At 35.7% G+C, this 19,225-nt stretch overlaps 1 protein-coding gene across 4 annotated transcripts in view; it reads right to left on the bottom strand.

Annotated features, from left to right (window-relative positions):
- Positions 1-19,225, bottom strand: part of GABPA (GA binding protein transcription factor subunit alpha) — a 74,547-nt gene that overhangs the window by 44,698 nt on the left and 10,624 nt on the right. For all 4 annotated transcript variants that reach the window (XM_036747928.1, XM_036747927.1, XM_036747929.1 and 1 more), the window contains exon 3: positions 10,906-11,050. In XM_036747928.1, coding sequence (XP_036603823.1) covers positions 10,906-11,050 — 145 coding nt within the window. The remainder of the gene's footprint in view (positions 1-10,905; positions 11,051-19,225) is intronic.

Below are 19,225 nucleotides of genomic sequence, written 5' to 3' on the forward strand. Positions count from 1 at the left end.
TTATCACCCCTACTATTCAATTTGGTACTAGAAACGTTAGCTGTAGCAATAAGAGAAGAAAAAGAAATTGAAGGAATTAGAATAGGCAAAGAAGAAGCTAAATTATCACTTTTTTCAGATGATATGATGATTTACTTAGAGAATCCTAGAGAATCAAGTAAAAAACTACTTGAAATAATATACAACTTTAGCAAAGTTGCAGAATTTAAAATAAACCCACATAAATCCTCAGCATTCCTATACATTACTAACAAAGTCCAACAGCAAGAGATAGAAAGAGAAATTCCATTCAGAGTTACTGTAGACACTATAAAATATTTGGGAATTTATCTGCCAAGACAAACCCAAGGCCTACATGAACATAATTATGAAACACTTTCCACACGAATAAAGTCACATCTAAATAAATGGAATAATATCAGTTGCTCATGGTTAGGCCGAGCTAATATAATAAAAATGACAATTTTACCTAAATTAATCTATCTATTCAGTGCCATACCAATTGAACTACCAAAAAATTATTTTACAGAGCTGGATAAAATAATAACAAAATTCATCTGGAAGAACAAGAGGTCTAGAATATCTAGGGTATTAATGAAAAGAAATGCTAGAGAAGGTAGCCTAGCCATACCAGATATTAAACTGTACTATAGAGCAGCAGTCATCAAAACTACCTGGTACTGGCTAAGAAACAGAGTTGTGGATCAGTGGAATAGGATAGGTATACAAGATGGAGAAGTCAACGACTATAGCAATCTACTCTTTGACAAACCCAAAGAGGCCAGCCTCTGGGCTAAGAATTCACTATTTCACAAAAACTGCTGGGAAAATTGGAAAATGGTAGGGCAGAAACTGGGCATAGACCAATATCTTACACCATATACCAAAATAAAGTCAAAATGGGTTCATGATTTAGTAATTAAGGCTGAAACGATAAGCAATTTGGGAGAGCAAGGAATAGGTTATCTATCAGATTTATGGAAAAGAAAAGAATTCATGACCCAACAAGAGACAGAGAGCATTACAAAATACAAAATGGATAATTTTGATTATGTTAAATTGAAATGATTTTGTACAAAAAAAGTCAGTGCAACAAAGATTAAGAGGGAGGTAGAAAATTGAAAGAAAATCTTTACAACTAGTGTCACCGATAAAGGCCTCATTTCCAAAATATACAGGGAACTGAACCAAATATATAGGAATACAAGTCATTCCCCAATTGAGAAACGGTCAAAGGATATGAACAGTTTTCAGAGGAAGAAATTAAAGATATCTATAGGCATATGAAAAAATGCTCTAAATCACTACTGATTAGAGAAATGCAAATCAAGACAACTCTTAGGTACAATCTCTCTCCTGTCAGATTGGCTAAAATAACAAAACAGGAAAATGATAAATGCTGGAGAGGATGTGGGAAAATTGGAACACTGTTACATTGCTGGTGGAGTTGTGAACTGATCCAGCCATTTTAGAGAGCAATTTGGAACTATGCCCAAAGGGCTATAAAAGTGTTTACACCCTTTGACCCAGCAATACCACTTCTAGGGTTGTATCCCAAAGAGATCACACAAGTGGGAAAAGAACCCACATGTACAAAAATATTTATAGTGGCTCTTTTCGTGGTAGCTAAGAATTGGAAATCAAAGGGATGCCCATCAATTGGGGAATGGCTGAACAAGCTGTGGTATATGAAGGTAATGGAATACTATTGTGCTATAAGAAATGGGGATGATACGGACTTCATAACAACCTGGAAAAACCTACACGACATAATGCTGAGTGAGCAGAGCAGAGCCAAGAGAACATTGTACACAACCACAGATATATGGATTCCGTGAGGACCAACCCTGATAGACTTTGCTCTTCTCAGCAACACAATATGCAGAGACAGCTTCAGAGGACTCACGATGGAGAGTGCTATCTACATCCAGAGAAAGAACTATGAAGTATGAATGCGGATCGAGGCACACTTCATGCTTGCCTTTTTCTCCCCCGCTTTTTTTCCCCTCTCTTTTGCATTTGTTGTTGGGTTGTGGTTTTTTTTTTTTTTTGGTTCTGTTTCTTCTTTCTCTTGATTCATTCCATTGGTCATAAGTCTTCTCCACAACTTGACTAGTGTGTATATTAATTCAATGTGAAGTTATACATGGAAGTTATATGGGATTCCATGCTGTCTTGGGGAGGGAGGGAAGGAGGGAAAAAAATCTGGAACTCAAAATTATGTAGAACCATGTGCTGCAAACTAAAAATAAAAAGAAAATAATAATAATAATAAAAAAAAGAAAGTCAGAAAAAAAAGATATTTTAGTCTACCATTTCTTCTCTTACTGCTATAACTAGTATTTTGGTTTTTAGGTTCAAATAAACTAATCAAAAGAAAAACACTCCTATTCCTTGCTTTTAAGTGTTGTCTTTAAAAAACAAAAATGATTGCTATGCTTCTATTAAAGTAACCATTTGGCATAAATTATTTTTTTTTATCACTGATCCGATTAAATATCCTAATCTTGTTCTTCTAAAAATCCAATATGATTATAATGAATATTTTTTAGGGCATACTACTGTTTTTCTTTATTCACTATTTTTCTATCAATGTTCATTACTGATACTGGTCACTAGTTTTCTACTTCTACCTTAGCCTTCCATGATTTAGTTATTAGAACCACATTTGTCTTATAGAAATATTCAGACTGACAAATTACTGTATTTTTTAAAAAATATGTACATGTATACTTAATTAACATTAACTTCTGTATAGGGTATGAAACTTTCTTCTTTAATTTTTTATAAAACTCCTCATGTCTCTGATACTATGGTGTTTTGTTACTGTTTTGAGGGATAATGGTTTTATGAGGGATAAAAAGTCCAATGTTTTTAATGGCTTCATTTGGGTCATCTTTTTTTGTTCTTACAATCTGAGTATTTCACGTATTTCTAGAGGTATTTCATTCAACTTTTCATTTTGTTCCTGTAAATATATAACTTCTGATACTTTACTCTATTTGCTTTCCATTGATTTTGATACCTTTTTCCCTTTGCATTTTGGTAGTCTCACTCTCATATTTTAAAAAATCTTAAGTTAGTGAATATTTTGCAACTTTATTAGTCTTTATTTTTTAAATCAACATTTGATTATTTCATGGCAATTATTTATATTCTTATTTTTTCCTTGGTTTAAGTTTATTAATTTTTCCAATTTTTAAAAAAGACAAGCTCAACTCAATGTCCCTTTCATTAATATAATTCTTAGGGATATAAATTTGCTTAGTGATAGTTTTAAATGCATCTTATAAATTGCAATGTGGATTATTATCTTTAGTTTTAAAAATTGTCTTTATGTCTTGGTCTATGACAATCATGTACCAAATAATTTTTTTAACATCTCTTTAGATGTGCATCTTTTTATGTTTTCTTCAGTCATGACTATTTTATCAGGTAAAGATCTACATAACACATATTTAAAATTTCTCTAACAATGTGAATAATATGCATGCACATTCTCAATATCAGTTTTTCAGCATTCCATAGCTTTATTTTTGGTTCAATTTGTCAAACTGTTTCTTCCTATTATTGCCTTACTGGCCCTTTGACATTCCAGGTAACTTTTCCTTTAAATAGTTACTATGGAACTTGATGTGTATACATTTAATACTAAAGCTCTTAGTATTTTTAAAAGATATACTTTCCCTGTTTGTCTATTAATCCTTATTACTGTGAATTCAACTTAATCCACTATCATGACTGCAACTCCAGATTTGTTGTAATTGGCTGAAGTATACTGCATTGCAGTGTCTCATGCTAAATCTGTATGTATCCTGATGGCTTTGTTGTTTCCAGCAGGAAATTACACTACAGTTTTTGAAAATCCATTTTGTAACTCTTTTCAGTATAATAGGGGATTTGTATCTATTTACATCTAAGGTTAAAATGTTAAGTTGTTTCTTCACAGCCATGCCCTATAACATTTTATCAGTACGAAGAACTACAAATCTTATTTCAATAGTATCAAATTCTGTCTTTGTCAATCCACCCACACACAAAGTTTCTGATCTACATTCCCTTCTAGTCCCAAATAGGAGTGCTGTGTTAGGATTGCTTGTGTCTGCCTTTCCCTTTCATCTCCACATCTGGTTAATCTTCATCGAAACCTATGGTTCACAGTATATCTCTCTCCTATGTAAATACCCTCCCACCTCAGTATTTTTTGTTTCTTTCCATTCCCCTTCAATGGGAATCTGAAGTATTTGTTAAAGGAGCCATAGCTATTGTGTCCTTGAGGCCTCTCATGCAAAATCAATTAAAATGCATCTATTAAACTGAGTATATCAAAGAAACAATGACCTTTCTGTTCAAAGCAAACTATAAACAATTGGAATCAGCATTTTCATCCATTATTGTAAAGTTGTCTTGCCTTGTTAAGGCTCAGTTTTGCGGTTGATTTGCTTATTAACAGTACTAGCCATACTTTGCTTATTTTGTATGAATGTCTAAAATAGTCTTACTTGGTTTTCAAAAAATGTTTTCTCTTGAGGAGTTATGCTCAGAATTCTAATCAAATCAACTCAGTTTTTATCTTATTCGTGGCAAATGTCAGAGTTGACAAAAACTGGGAAGGTGAAGTTAAGCACATCAATACACTTCTGGTGGATTTGATTTGATCCTAATGTTCTGTAGAGTAATTTGAAATTACGTTTTAAAAATGACTGATGTTTTCCTGATATCTTCCTCCAGAGAGCACATCAAGTTGCTGCATGTCATAATGACTGGCACATGGTAGGTATCTGCCTGGAAACAAAGTACCCATTAATTGAGGAATGGCCAGATCAAGTATAGTATGTGAATGTAATGGAATTTCTACACCAGAGGAATTTCCCAATGTGAATACCACAGGATAATATGAGAAGCCACTAATATGACCTAGGGTAGGTCACTTAACCTCCCTGGGCCTGAGTTTCCACAGCCATAAAATGGTAGAGTGTGTTGGAGGGCTGAACTAGATAAGAGCTTGCATTTATAAAATGCTTTTAGGTTTGCAAAATCCTTTATATGTTAAGCTCATCTGGTTCTCACAACAACTTTGTGAGACAAGTGCTATCACCTCCAATTTACATGTGAGGAAATGGAAAATTAGAAAGGTTAAATGACTTGCCTAAGATATGAAGCAAAATTTGGACTCAGGTCTTCCTGCATCTGCAATGCATCTGCACTGAGCCATCTAGCTACTAGATTTTTGGATCTTCATCCTCTATCACTGAAATTTCCAAGTTTGACAATAGTGTGTCTAGAAGATCTTAAAGAGGATTGTATTTTCTTTTCTAAAAGGTTAAGTAAAAGAACAGAGTAGGGACACAGTCTGTTTAGAGGTGGCCTCTAAAAGTACTTTTCAGCTCTAGAGCGATGATCCTAAGTTAGATGAACTGAGGAAGAGTGAAATAAATAGAACTATAAAAATATGCACAGTGACCACAACATAAATGTAAAGAAAAATAAAAGAATCTGAACACTATAAATACAGTAACCTGGAGAAGAGGTTAGAAAACGCACCTCTCTTTTTTCATTGCAGAAGTGGTAGACTATGGTGCGGAATACTTCATGCACAATCAGATGAGGTTAATGTGAGTTTAGCTGAACTGCTTTCTTCTTTTTAAATCTTTTTACAAGGGATATTCACTTGGTAGGGTAGTAGAATACTTATTTCCATGAATTAAGGCAATGTCAAAACAAGAAGTATCGACTAAAAGTTGAAAAAAAGAAGATATGCTCAATTTTGTGGGACAGGTAACTCTGAGATGAAGCCAGATTCCCTGGATTATTACTCTCACATTCCAGATCTTGTGTCATTTTGTGTCCTGAATTAGAAATGCTAGTTAGGTTTTATTTTTTTCATGTGATGTTTCATCCTGGATGTTTGGATCCTCATTCTTCATCACTGAAATTTCCAACTTGGACAACAGTATGTCTGGGATAATTAAGGATTTTATTTATGAATTTAGGATTCAATTCTGCTAGTGTCCTGTGGACTTTGCTGGCAATAACTCAAAGATATATTCCTGCACAACTTCCTGAAATCCGGTATGGTATGGTGTTATAAGAACATGTCTGGAAGCCAGAAAGTCTGCATTTGAATCTTTCCTCTACTAGTTACCAGCTGTGTGACCTTGGACAAGTGACTTCTTATCTCAAAGACTCAGGTTCCTCATTTTAAAAAAGAGAGGACTGGATTAAATTAACAGTTCTCAAAGTGAGGTCTGATAACTGGAAGGTTCCTAAAAACCTCTGAGGGATTGTGAGATCAAAACTATTTTCATAATTATACTAATATATTATTAGCTTTTGTCACACTCATTTTCTCAGTGGAATTTTCCAGAGGCTACATGACCAGACAAGACTAATAATTTCATCTGCAGAATTATACTTATAAATGGACTGACTGCTGGATTTGGTGATTTGCTTGTATTCACCCAGTCTCAGCACTAATTAATCAGAGAAGACCCTCTTTTATACAAATACTTGGCAACAAACAAAAGGTGGTGGGGAACGGGGATGTTTAAGGTGCTAAATAACTTTTTTGAATCTCATGGTTTATCTAGAATAACTATGTTGACTTTTATTTATATTGATGGTAGAAAAACAGTGGTGGATAAAACTGCTGGCACCTTTGCATAAATGCAGGCAGGAGCACCAAACTGTACTAGAAATCATTGTATTCTTCACTATCATGCACTCACGATTGGAAAAAAAAAAAAAGCCAGTTTCACTTGAGAATGTCCCTGGTGAAGCAATAAAAATCGTCAGTTTTATCAAATGTCAACCCTTGAGCATTTCTTTAATATTTGTATGATGAAATGGAAAGCATACATAAAACACTTATAGCTACAAGCCTAAAAACAATGGTAGTCTTGAGGAAAAGCACTTGTGTGACCATTTGAGTTGAGAGTTGAACTAGTCACCTTTTTCCATCATTTTTACTCGGAAAAAGATGACAAACTATAGTTATTCACACTTGGCTATCTGGAAGACATTTTCTTAAAAATGAACAAAGCAAGCCTTTTATTGCAAGAAAAACAAGGAAAAAGTTATTTGTTGCCAATGACAAAATTTTATCTTTTAAGCAAAAATCAGAGTTTTGGAGAATGTTTATCTACCATCATGCGCTTGACAGTTTTTCTATATTTAGAGACTTTTCTGATGGGATAGATGATACTACTATTCAACATGATTTTTCGAATACTATATTATAAAATGTGACAACATTTTGAAGATGTGGATAACTCACCAAACCAGTATTTTTCAAATGACTAATGTGTAAGATCACAAAATCACAAATGGGTAAAAAATATATTCAAAATACGAGATAGATCAACAGATAACAGAACACAAAAAGTTCACTGATATGGTTTCAGATTCCACACTGCAACTAACTCTAAGAAACTACCACTTGTTGAGTTTTGGTGTTGTATCAAAGAAAAATAACCAAAATTATCAGAAAGAGCTATTAAAATATTTCTCACTTTTCTAGTTACTTATCTGTGTGAGGCTGGATTTTCCTCACATACTTCAAACAAAACAACTTATCAAAACAGACCGAATGCAGAAATAGTTATAAGAATCTTATGTTTCCTATAAGACAGATATTTAAGAGATTTGCAAAAATGTAACAGAAATTTTTTTATTTTGGAAAAGTTATTTTTCATAAAAATTTTACTTATGTTAACATGCTATGAGTTTATTGTTACTTTAAAAGAATTCATAAATATTTAGAATTTTATCAACTTTAATTTATATCATGGTAAAACTGATAGAAAATAAACAAAAGGTCTTGGTGGGGGGGGAGAGGGTCCTGAATAATTATTAGAAGTGTAAAGGGAGAGAGGGAGAAAACAAAGTAAGAAGTGCACAGTAGAGAACAAAAGAAAACCTAGAAAGAAGCAAAGAAATGCTAGGTAGCTTTGAAAACAATGTGTAGTATTTATTATATAGATTTTCTTGAAATGGAAATTTATTGTTTTATATTGAATCTTCTCCTATGTTCTGCTGTGAACATGGACTTTTCTTGTTTTGTATTTAAGTTTAAAGTGAAAGAAAAATTTGTGAAAAAAAAGTATAAAGGGGACCAGAGACCCAAAAGTTGAGAATTGCTGGACTAGATAATCTCTAGGGTCCCTTCCAGCTCAAAATCTATGGTTCTTCCCCTTTTCATTCATTTTTTTCTTAGAGACCAATAATTTTAAGAGTCTCTCAGTTTTAGCTACGTCTGTTACCTTTTGTTGAGTCTTCAAGTTGTTTTGATTTCTGATTTCCTTTTCTTGTTCCGTCACTTTAGTCTTTCAACCAGAACAAATCTATTCTCAATCCACCATTTTATTAAAATTCTCTTACCACTATGCAAAGATACTCAGTTTTATTCTTTTTCTGTGGTTCCTCCTTCAATGATTTAAATTTTCTATTTACACAAGCCTCCTTTATTTCTTTTTGATTGAGTCAGCTATTCAACTTCTAGGAGTAGAGAGTTGCCTTTGGCACTGAGGAGTTAAGTGAGTTGCTCAGGATTGTTGAGGAAGTATATAATAAGAGTCAAGATTCTAACCCAAATCTTCTGGACTTTCAGGTGAGCCTGTCCACTGCTGCTAATTTATTGAGTCCTGGTCTTAACAATCAGAAAGGGCTGAGTTCAAATCCTGTTGTAGATACTTATTTGTTATGTGACCCTGGGCAAGTCACTTAAATCCCCTTAGCCTCATTTTCCTCAAGTGTAACATAGGAATAATAATAACACCTCCAGAGTTGTTTTAAGGATCAAAAGAGAGATTTCTAAGGTGCTCTGCAAACCTTATAATGCTATAAATGCTAGTTATTACCACTATCATTATTATTTCTTGAGTTCATTACAAAAAATGAAATTGCTTCTGATAGAACCAGTTTCATTTCTGATGCTATTCCCCATTTCCCTTTTCCACATCCCCTCAAACCCCCATTTTTCTTCTATCCTGGGATTCTATCCAGTGTCTTCTCCTGGGTAACTTGTACTCTTTAATACTTATTTTCATGTTGGAGATATTTTTCTTGCTCCTCATTTCCTCCATTCATGTTTTCTGTTTTCCGGGAGGCAACTTTTACAAGCATTTTGTTGTCGTCATTTTTCCTTTTGTTTCATTTGGCATATCTGGTGCTGTTTTTGAAGTGATAAAGGTGAAATAGGATTTCTCATAACATTTCACCCCACTATCTGGCTGTAAGTCTCCCCAATTTAATCAGTAACTTCCAAAGTAGCCTCATCAAAAATACAACCAAACCAAACCTCATCAGTTAAATGTTTTAGTCACAGCTACAGGTAAGAAAGTTTCCTAAGAGCCCCTTTCTTTTAGTTTTTCTACATAATATTGAATTAAGGGAGTTTGAAAGCATACTGGAACAACCTGTACATCAAAGCAAATCACACTGCCATGACCTTGTTTTGTGGAGGATCAGAAGTAAGGTACCTTTCACTAAAATTTCATAATGTAAATTTCATGTCTTTTAAGATGACTTATGTTCCTATCTTTTAAAAAGAGAAGTAAGGAGGTCTTCTTTAGGCTTGCAAGTAATAACTATGTATACTAACAAGAAAATAAAGAAGGCAGTTCATGAGTAATTATATTTATATAATTGAAGGACCTAGTTTAATTATGAATTGTCCCTTCTACCAAACTAAGCATTTGACTAATTGGAATTTTTTTTTCATGACCTTCTCTTGCTCTGGGATCTACTAAGATGGGAGTGTTGCTAATGAAGGAAACAACTAAGTAATGTGGGAAAAGAAAAGTAAAAGAAGTATGAAAACAACAATAAATTGTTAGCTTTTTGGTTTTCTTCTATCTAGATCTATGATTTTATTGTTAGAAATGTTATGCAAACTATAGTTTTAGCATGGTTTTGGGTTCTGAGAGTTTAAAAGACCTGTCTGGGTTCATGTAGCTAGTATATTTCAGAGAACAGACTTGAACTCAGGTCTTCCTGACTCTCAAGGCAGTTCTCTTTCAATTACACCAGGATTTTTTTTTTTCATGAAGGATAAACTCCTAAATAATTGAGGAAACTGTGATAGAGTGAGATCTAGTCTCAGAATGACAGTGATCAATTCTAGTTACCATGCTTAAAGGTTCTTAAGAAAAATCATTCTAACTTTAATCCTATATAGGCTGTTGCTTAAAAAGGATACAAATACTTTCCTTACTGAAAATGACATGACTATGAAAGAATATGACAGATAATTTGTTTTAGTTCTACTATGGGTGAAATCCTGTTAAAAGAAATTCCAAATGATGAGGAAATTGGGGCACTGAGAGATTAAATGACTTGCCCATAGTCAGAAAGCTACCTGCTTACTGGCAGTTCCTAGATTAGATCCAGGTCCTGTTTATCCTAATCCAATGTACTCAGGAGAAAAAAAAAGATATTTTTGTATTATAAACTTGATACTTAAACTTCCGTAAACAAAGAAATGAAAGAGGATTGCTTATAAAACTGTGAATCTAACACATGTAGCATTTTCCAAAAGTAAACATGAAGTTAACATGGTAGTATCAATACTATCTCTGTGTCCCCTTCTAAACTTCATTTTGTTCTGTATTTTTTCCAGTGCGCCTTTCAGTTAAGTTATATGGTCTCTCTATACTTTGAAAAACATACATTGATGGGAAATTGGAAGTCATTTGTTAGGGAAAGATTTTCATTGTAATTACAGCTGCTAATATCTTTAACAGAATTAGATCTGTATTTACTAAATAATTCAATCATATCAGAGGAAAAAAATAACTAAAAAGACCTATTTCCTTCATCCCAAATAAAGAACAAACTAAATTCATTCACATATTCTGGGTAAAGCTGAATTGTTGACTAACATAACTCCATTCTTTTTTACTTTACCTGAATATCTTGCAGGCAAATTTCATGTGCATCCAATGAACACTGAAGTCTTGGTTCCAGTAGTTTCTTAAGATTCCCTATTGGTTCATTGATGTCTATGGCCTGACTCACACATTCTGCAGGAGTGTAGGTCTGCTCTACAATGCTAAATATCAAAGGATACAAATGTTAACAGCTGAATTCTTTGTTGAGAACATAACTTTAAAGAAATGTTAACTTACTGATATAACTCAGCAATGTTTAATACATATTTTAAAGTATTCCCAAATTACCAATACAAGTATCTGTGCCCACCTCCCTCGTGCAATATACAGGGTGTTCCTAAAGTCTGGACACATAGGCAAAAATGCATATTTTCAAGAAATGAATGAAATTTTTAACATTTTTTATTCAACTGGAATATTAACAAATAACATCTTCAATTCATTTGTGATGCAATAGTTGATGCACTTTGCAAGATTCACATGACTCAATGTAATAACTTCACAGTGCTGTCAACTGCCTATGTGTCCAGACTTTAGGAACACCCTGTATATAATACATATTATATATGTGTATATTTTTATGGGAATATTATATTTAGATAATAAAACATCATATTTTTAAATTACTTGAGTTTTTTGTAAAGATTAACTCCTTTCCCAAAATCTGAATGTAGGCCATCTCAGTACAAATGCATTAATGGAAGTAACATAAACTGTATCAACTTTCAATAGACACACACAACCCAAATATTGTCATTAAAAACCTGTGTGATCATCAATTTACTAAATAGACTACTTCATCACTAAGAACATGAAATTCTAGAAAAATGAACGCAGTAAATATATTTGACACAGTCAAAGAACAGGGAACTCTGGTAAAGTATTCTATTTATAACACACGGGTTATCAGTAACTCCTTTTCACTCATATAGCTGCTATTTTCACTTAGGCATTCATCTAATGAGATAGTTTGGTAATTGATCTTTCTGCCTTCACTTTCCCCCCTCTTTAATACCCTTCAGGGTATTAGAAAATACAAGTCTCACTATAATTTGTTTGCCAGAAAATTTTTATTGACTTGACTTTAACATAAAAGCCCATAAGCTATCAAAGTCCTCAAGATTTGCCTTTAAACTCAGAACCCTTTCCTTATTTCAAATTACATCCCTTCCTACCCTCTTTGTTCCAGGCAAACCTCATTACCATTTCCCCAATCCCATTCTGCAGAGTAGGCTCCAGTATGAGGGTTTCCTCATTTATAAAATAAAGAGATCAGGAGATTACTCTCAAGGTCCCTCCCAACTCTAAAATCTATTATCTATAAACAAACACTGCTGAAAAGTTAAATAAAGTGAAACATAAGAGATATCACAAGGAATTACATTAACTCAAGTTCTAGCACAGGCACTTACCACCCCATGAAGCCTCCCTTTCTCAGCCCCATCCCCAGTTTAAAATAATCTCTCTTCAAATGATACTGAAGGTACTTTGTCGGGATTTCTCCTGTTCCAGTTTCACATTCCATCTTCTATAATATTTATGTACGTAACATAATACCTATTTATCTCCCTGTGGGATATAATTATGATTTTCCATCTCTCTATCAATAGTACCTGGCACCATTCCTTTAAACATCTGTGCTTAATAAATGTTAGTTAACTATTTAATCAATGTTTGATCACTTGAAACTGATTTCAAATTATAATACAAAAAACTCAACAAAAGAATGCAAAGGGGGCAGCTAGGTGTTGCAGTGAGTAGAGCACCGGCCCTGGAGTCAGGAGGACCTGAGTTCAATTCCTGCCTCAGACACTTGACACACTTAACTAGCTGTGTGACCTTGGGCAGGTCACTTAACCCCAAATTGCCTGCCTTCCCCACTCCAAACACACACACACACACACACAAAATGCAAAGTACAAGTTATTTCAGAAAGTATTTAAAAATCTTCAGCATAATCACAATAAACATTAACTACATCTGTACTTTAAGTTGGCCAAAGTGGTTAAATAATTTTTTTTTTTCTAGATGGCTACATAGAAGGTTCAAAATATAGCCAATGATGAAAAAAATTTGATGGTCACATCCAAATGCATATTTCTCTAACTAAAAATGTGTATCACATAATGAATCCATTGTCCAGATTCACACCCTCCACTGTAAATCACCATTTTTTATTCATTGTAAAAATATTTGTTAAGCACCTATTTTTCACTGAATACTAGGTGCTCTGCGAGTTTTACAAAGGATTCTTGGTCCCAATGAATAACTGTGAGCCTTCTTCGACTTGTTTATTTCTGATATGCAGTAAGTACTGTATAAATGTTAGCATAAATGTATTATAGTTATTAGTATAAATGTAGTTAGTAATATAAATGTTAGTAATACAATCACCACCAGACACCAGGACTTGTGTGAACATCATACAGGTAATCTTTATTGTACAAAATTATAGATATGTTTGATGTTTTCTAGCTTCTTTTCCATGGCCTTAGCTTTTGATATAGGGCAACTAGTGGCACAGTGGATAGAGTGCCTGGCCTGAGGTCAGGAAGACTCATCTTCCTGAGTTCACACCTGGCTTCAGACACTTACTAGCTGTGTGACTGACCCTGGGCAAGTCACTTAACCCTTTCTGCCTCAGTTTCCTCATATGTAGGAGCTAGAGAAGGAAATGGCAAATCACTCCAATTACTCCAAATGGGGTCACACAATTGAAAACGACTTAATAGCAACCACCTTTTAATATAAACACTAGTCAATGTACTGTATTCACTAACTATGGTAGCCATTTTCCTTATTTTGCTCATATTTTCTATGCAGAGATACGTCTATTTTCCTTTTGTATTTAATCTCTGCAGTGGTATCTTCTTTCTATTCCTCACCAAAAATGTTACATTCAGTTATACATGGCCTCTCCCTAAATCTCCCAAACTAAACAATATGGTGCATTTGAAAAAAGTACAGGATGTGGCATCGCTCGGTTACTCCATAAACATTTATTAAGTACCTCATATGTGCCAAGCCCTAAGCTAGGCAATGGGGAATACAAATATCCTAGGGAAATAAATACAAAAAGAAAAACGAACCCTGCCCTCAAGGAGCTTAAAATCCAATGGAAGAAGACAACCCACAAAAGGAAGCTGAAAAGGGGGAAGGTACTGGCTCAAGAGTATGATAAAATCACCCCCCCCTTCAGTTTCCTTTTGTGGATTGTCTCAAGGGTATAATAAAGAGTTCAGAACAAAGGTGTGCAGCAGGTGGAAAAGGAAGACATAGTTAACCTGGGAGCCCTCTATAACTGAAGGCTTTGGGAGAAGTTCTTTGTTCCACCCTCCAGTCCTCCAATCAAAGGAGAAGAGAGTATTGATGAGTTATGAATATCAGACTTGATGCAAACTTGAAGAATGAGGAGTTTCTTAACGATAAGATTTCCTGGGGCCATGATAGAGTCCAGTTCAAAAGGGTGTAGCTGGTGGGAAAAACCAGAGTAACTGGTTTTGAATACGGAGGACATTGCCCATTTCCTCATCTCTAACATGAGGGGATTGGACTAGATGACTCCAAGGTCCCCTTCATAAAGGTACATATACATATCTATTAGTGATATCGCAAGGTAAATGTCAAATGATGGTTCAGACAGTAAATAATACTGAATTTCAAAAATATTATTTGCTGTGGAGTTACATGCTACTGAATGGAGCTCATAAGACCATGCCAAATGAGTCCAATACAAATTTTGCTACTTGAACTCAACTGGGTCCTCACTGCATGAGGCAAACATTCTCCCTAGTTGTTCACTATCCCACTATCTATCCACAGTGGTTGTTCCAAACCTTATCTTTTTCCCTGTGCTCCCCACACAAATCCAATCCTTTCAGCCAGGAACTGTGACTCATACTACACACAGACACACAAAGACACACACACACCATTTGCCTACAGTTCTGCCTTCTCATCCTATCACTCAAACTCTTCCTTCACTATATTTTTCCTACACTATGTCCTTGTATAAAGAATTGGCTCTTGTCGGGTAAGGCCAATTCCCTAATCCCAATCCCTCCCATTTTCTCCAGCAGATTGCCCCTACTATCATTCCCACTTGGTCTCTAATCTTCAAACTTTATCTATGGATTGCTTCCCTGCTGCCTGTGAATAATGCCAAGTCTCACCTCATTCAGTCCTACAGTCCCCCCATCTGTCATCCTGTCTGTCTCCTTTATTGTACAAAATCATAGATGTTTGATGTTTTCAAGCTTCTTTCCCAAGCTTTTGATATAGGGCAACTAGGTAGCACAGTGGATAGAGTTCACTAACTATGGTAGCCAATACAGCCACTTTCCTTATTTTGCTCATATTAACTAAGCAGAGATAGGGCTATTTTCTTTCTGGCTAACCTCCGTAAGAAAGCCATCTTGTTAGTTATCTCCATTTCTCCTCTCAGTCACTCCTCAACCTTTTGCAATCTGGCTTCCAATCTCATCATTCACTGAAACTGTTCTTTCTAATGTTACTAATGATCTCTAAACTGCCACAGCTAAGTGTCTTTTCTTAATCCTAATTGCTACCCCAACCTCTCTGTAGCCTTTCACACTGCTTTCACACTACCTTCTCCTCCTCTGGATTTTCATGACACTGATTTCTCCCAGTTCTCCTCCTATTATCCAATGCTTCCTTCTCAGTCTCCTTTGTTGGTTCTTCATCCATATTGTTCCCACTATTGTGGGTATTCCCCAAAGTTCTGTCCTACGACCTCTTTTCTATTTCCTCTATACCATCTCCCTTGCTCCAATTGTCAATCTCTACATGATTCCCAGGTGTACATACTGTTGTTGATCAAAGCAGGCCAATGACATCACAGGGTGATGTCCTGACTCGTGCATGAATTGGTTTTAAGTGAGGCAGAGTTGCACAAAATCATCAGCCTCACTCTTTTTTCCAAGAGTCATCAAAGTACAGTGGCAGCACAAAAGTCAAAACCACTGGCAATGGCCCAGGATGCAGTGGATAACCTTGACATCTTCAATGCCTGACCAAGTTCTAATCCCTCCACAGTACCTGCTTCAGACACCTTCATTCACCAACAGGTTTGAGGCCTCTCGGTTACCTTCAACTTGGTTTATTCTCTTACCTGACCTCAAGTTTAACATCCCCCAAAGCCTCTTGTATATCTCAAAAGCAATGTCCCATAGACACCTGAAACTTAACACATCTAAAACAGAATTCAAAACTCCCTCTCCCCGTCCCACCTTCAAACCTCCTCCTTTCTGAACTAGCTTATTATTATCAAAGAAAACACCATGCTCCCAGTAGCTTAGGTTCGAGACCTCAGTTTGATTCTCGACCCCTCACTTTCACTTAACCCTCATATCCAATCCAATCTCGTCTTGCTACCTTTACAACATCTCTCTTATGTCCCCTTCTCTTCACTCACACACCTGCCACCTTTTTTCAGGTTCTCATTAACTCTCCCCTGGACTACTATAACAGTCTTCTAACTAGTCTTGTCTCTCCTCACCCCAATCCATTCTTCATACAACTGCCAAGGTTATTTTTTGAAAGCATAGGTCTATGCTCCCATCCTGCTCAATGAATATTGGTGACTCCCATTTCTTCCAGGATATAATATAAATTTATTTGTCAATTAAAGCTCTTCATAACCTGACCCTTTCTTTTCTCTTTCCAGTCTCCTTACACTTTACTCCTTTCTATGCACCCTACAATAAGGCTACATGGCCCATCTGCGATTTCTTGAACACAACATTCCATCTCTTATTTCTACAGCTTTGAGCTGGCTGTACACCATACCTGGAAGGCTCTGCCTCCTCACCTTTGTCTTTTGGTTCTCTTAATTTTCTTCAAGACTCAGCTTAATTGCTACTTTTTATAAGATTTTCCTGTTTCCTCCAGGTGCTAATTAATGCCTTCCTCTCTCAGATTGCCTTCCATTTATTCTATAAATATCTTGTATATATCTAGTTATTTACATTGTCTCTTCCATTAGAGTATGAGGCCCACGAGGTCAGGGATTGTTTTTGCCTTTCTCTCCATCCTTAGAGCTTAGCACCGTGCCTGCCACATAGTAAGCACTTAATAAAAGCTTGTTGAACAATTAAAAGATCACTGGGAGATTCCACTATTAGTATTCAGCATTACTATATCCCTGAGGATGTTGCTGAGATCGGTACTCTCACAGCAGACATGAATAGGATGGGTAGGGCCCAGGAAAGTGCTAAACCTGGGCCCACTGGTGCCAAGATCCTTCATGAGGGTAACGATCCCAGTGGGCTCCTTTCCTTGCAACTGTTAGCTCTGGTTCTTGTGAAGATTTGGACACTCAACTGTTCTAGTGCTTCATTTTCAGATGGTTCCATTTATTTTGGGCTTGTATCCTCTGCTGTTTCTTCAAGATTAATTCTGTATATGGTGACTCTTTGAAGCATGGGTTGCTTGGACAGACTTTTGAATGGGCTGTTGGAATGGATTTCATCGAGTGGTTGGACACATGAAGATTCAATGACTAGACCATCGAGGAAGGCTTTTGGAGGAACTTTGCTGATATGTATTCTGGCAGACCTGTTAGCATTAGTCACTGACTACATATTTCCTTGGCTGGATGGAATAATGCTGTGAACAAACTATTTCCTTATGGCTATCTATCATTTTCTTTCATCAAGGCACCCACTTTGTCTTTAGTAAGCTGTTCCCTTCAATCTCATGTTTACCTTCCTCCCAGGAAAGTTGGGGCAAATCATCTCTGAGAGCCAAGAGGTGGCATTCAGGGCTATATGGAAGAAAGCCAAGAGATGGATTTCAGCTCCCATAAGCCATCACGGGGGCTTAACAATGAAAGGAAGTAGACTCTGACCACTCAAGAGAGGTGTTACCCAATTTTTCTGCCTAGGTCAAGGGGCTGGGGAATGAGACCCTTAAGAAATTTCAGAACCACTATGCTCTGAGTTGACAAAGGGTAAAGTTCGATGGGTAAATATCTTAGAGAGGTAAGCACTTAATAAATGTTTATTGATTGATAGCCAGGAGACTAGGAGAAGAGTGAGAAGAGAGATACCATCTCAGGCCACATGACAGGTTGAAACAAGAGAATTACACAGCCTTAGCCTCTGCTTTCAGATTTTATATTTTGGAAATGTTTGAGTGCAGATATATCTTGAGTCTTGATGGCCAGTTTTTTGTTCCTGGCTGCTGTCATCGTGGTGCTATCTTTGAATGGTCTTCAGTTCTACTGTCACTTTCTCAAGTTTATCATTTGGTAACACCACAGCTGTTCTGACTTCAAGGGATGGCTGTATTGTTTTGGCTTTGATCACTTCTTTTCCTTTGTTGAGAATATGCCTTATGCACTCTTCCCCTCGGGTGTTTTATCTGTAAGAACTTAGAACCAAAGTCTACATTATTTATTCCTAGATATGGAGTATGGTCTTGGTGCTGGTATGAACACAAAAATGGGACTAATAGCAACTGGGTGGGATATCTCAGGTGTTATTTATTTTGCTTAGGCTCTAAGAGGGTGATTAAGCTACAAGGCATTAATGATTTTTAGTGCATTTGTAGCCATCGGTCACGGACAACTATAATGGAGACAAGCCTTCTTGGAATTAACATTTATGTCAAATGTTCTCAGAAATGTTCTTAGCTGCTAATGCCTTCCACTCTCAGACTGTCTCATTTATTCTGTAAATATCCTATATGTACCTAGTTATTTACATATTGCTTCTCCATTAGAACGTGAGGCCCATGAAGTCAGGAACTGGTTTTACCTTTCTCTTTATTTGCAGAGCTTATCTGGCCACATGATAAGCACTTAATAAAAGTTTGCTGACTAACTGTAAGATGAGTGGAAGACCCCTGCTTTGCTCAAACCAACCTCCACTATTTATATGTAGTACTATATGACTGGGAATATTGTTGAGATTTGTACCTTAGAAGGGGTAGGAGCTCTTCAGAAAGATTAAGCTACTTATGTCCATGACCCAAGTATGTTCCATTTAGAAAAGATATGAAGAATTGTACCTGTGTATAGCCTTGTTGTTTACTTTATTCAGTAAAAAGTTCTTCTAAATTTAATATTTTTCCCCAATTACATGTAAAAATTTTTAACATTTGTTTCTTAAAACTTTTGAGTTCCAAATTCTCTCCCTCCCTCCTCAATGAGAAGTAAAAAAAAAAAAATTTTAACACTCTGCTGCATAATTCAATCTTTCCAATTGTGAATTAAGAGGCCAATCTGGCAGCTACTCTGGACCAGAAAATTTCAGAACCAGAAAGGCCCTTAAAAATCACCTAGTCCAGTGGTATCAAATTCAAATAGAAATGGG

Source organism: Trichosurus vulpecula, chromosome 2 (assembly GCF_011100635.1).
Source record: "Trichosurus vulpecula isolate mTriVul1 chromosome 2, mTriVul1.pri, whole genome shotgun sequence".
Classification (NCBI taxonomy): Eukaryota; Metazoa; Chordata; class Mammalia; order Diprotodontia; family Phalangeridae; genus Trichosurus; species Trichosurus vulpecula.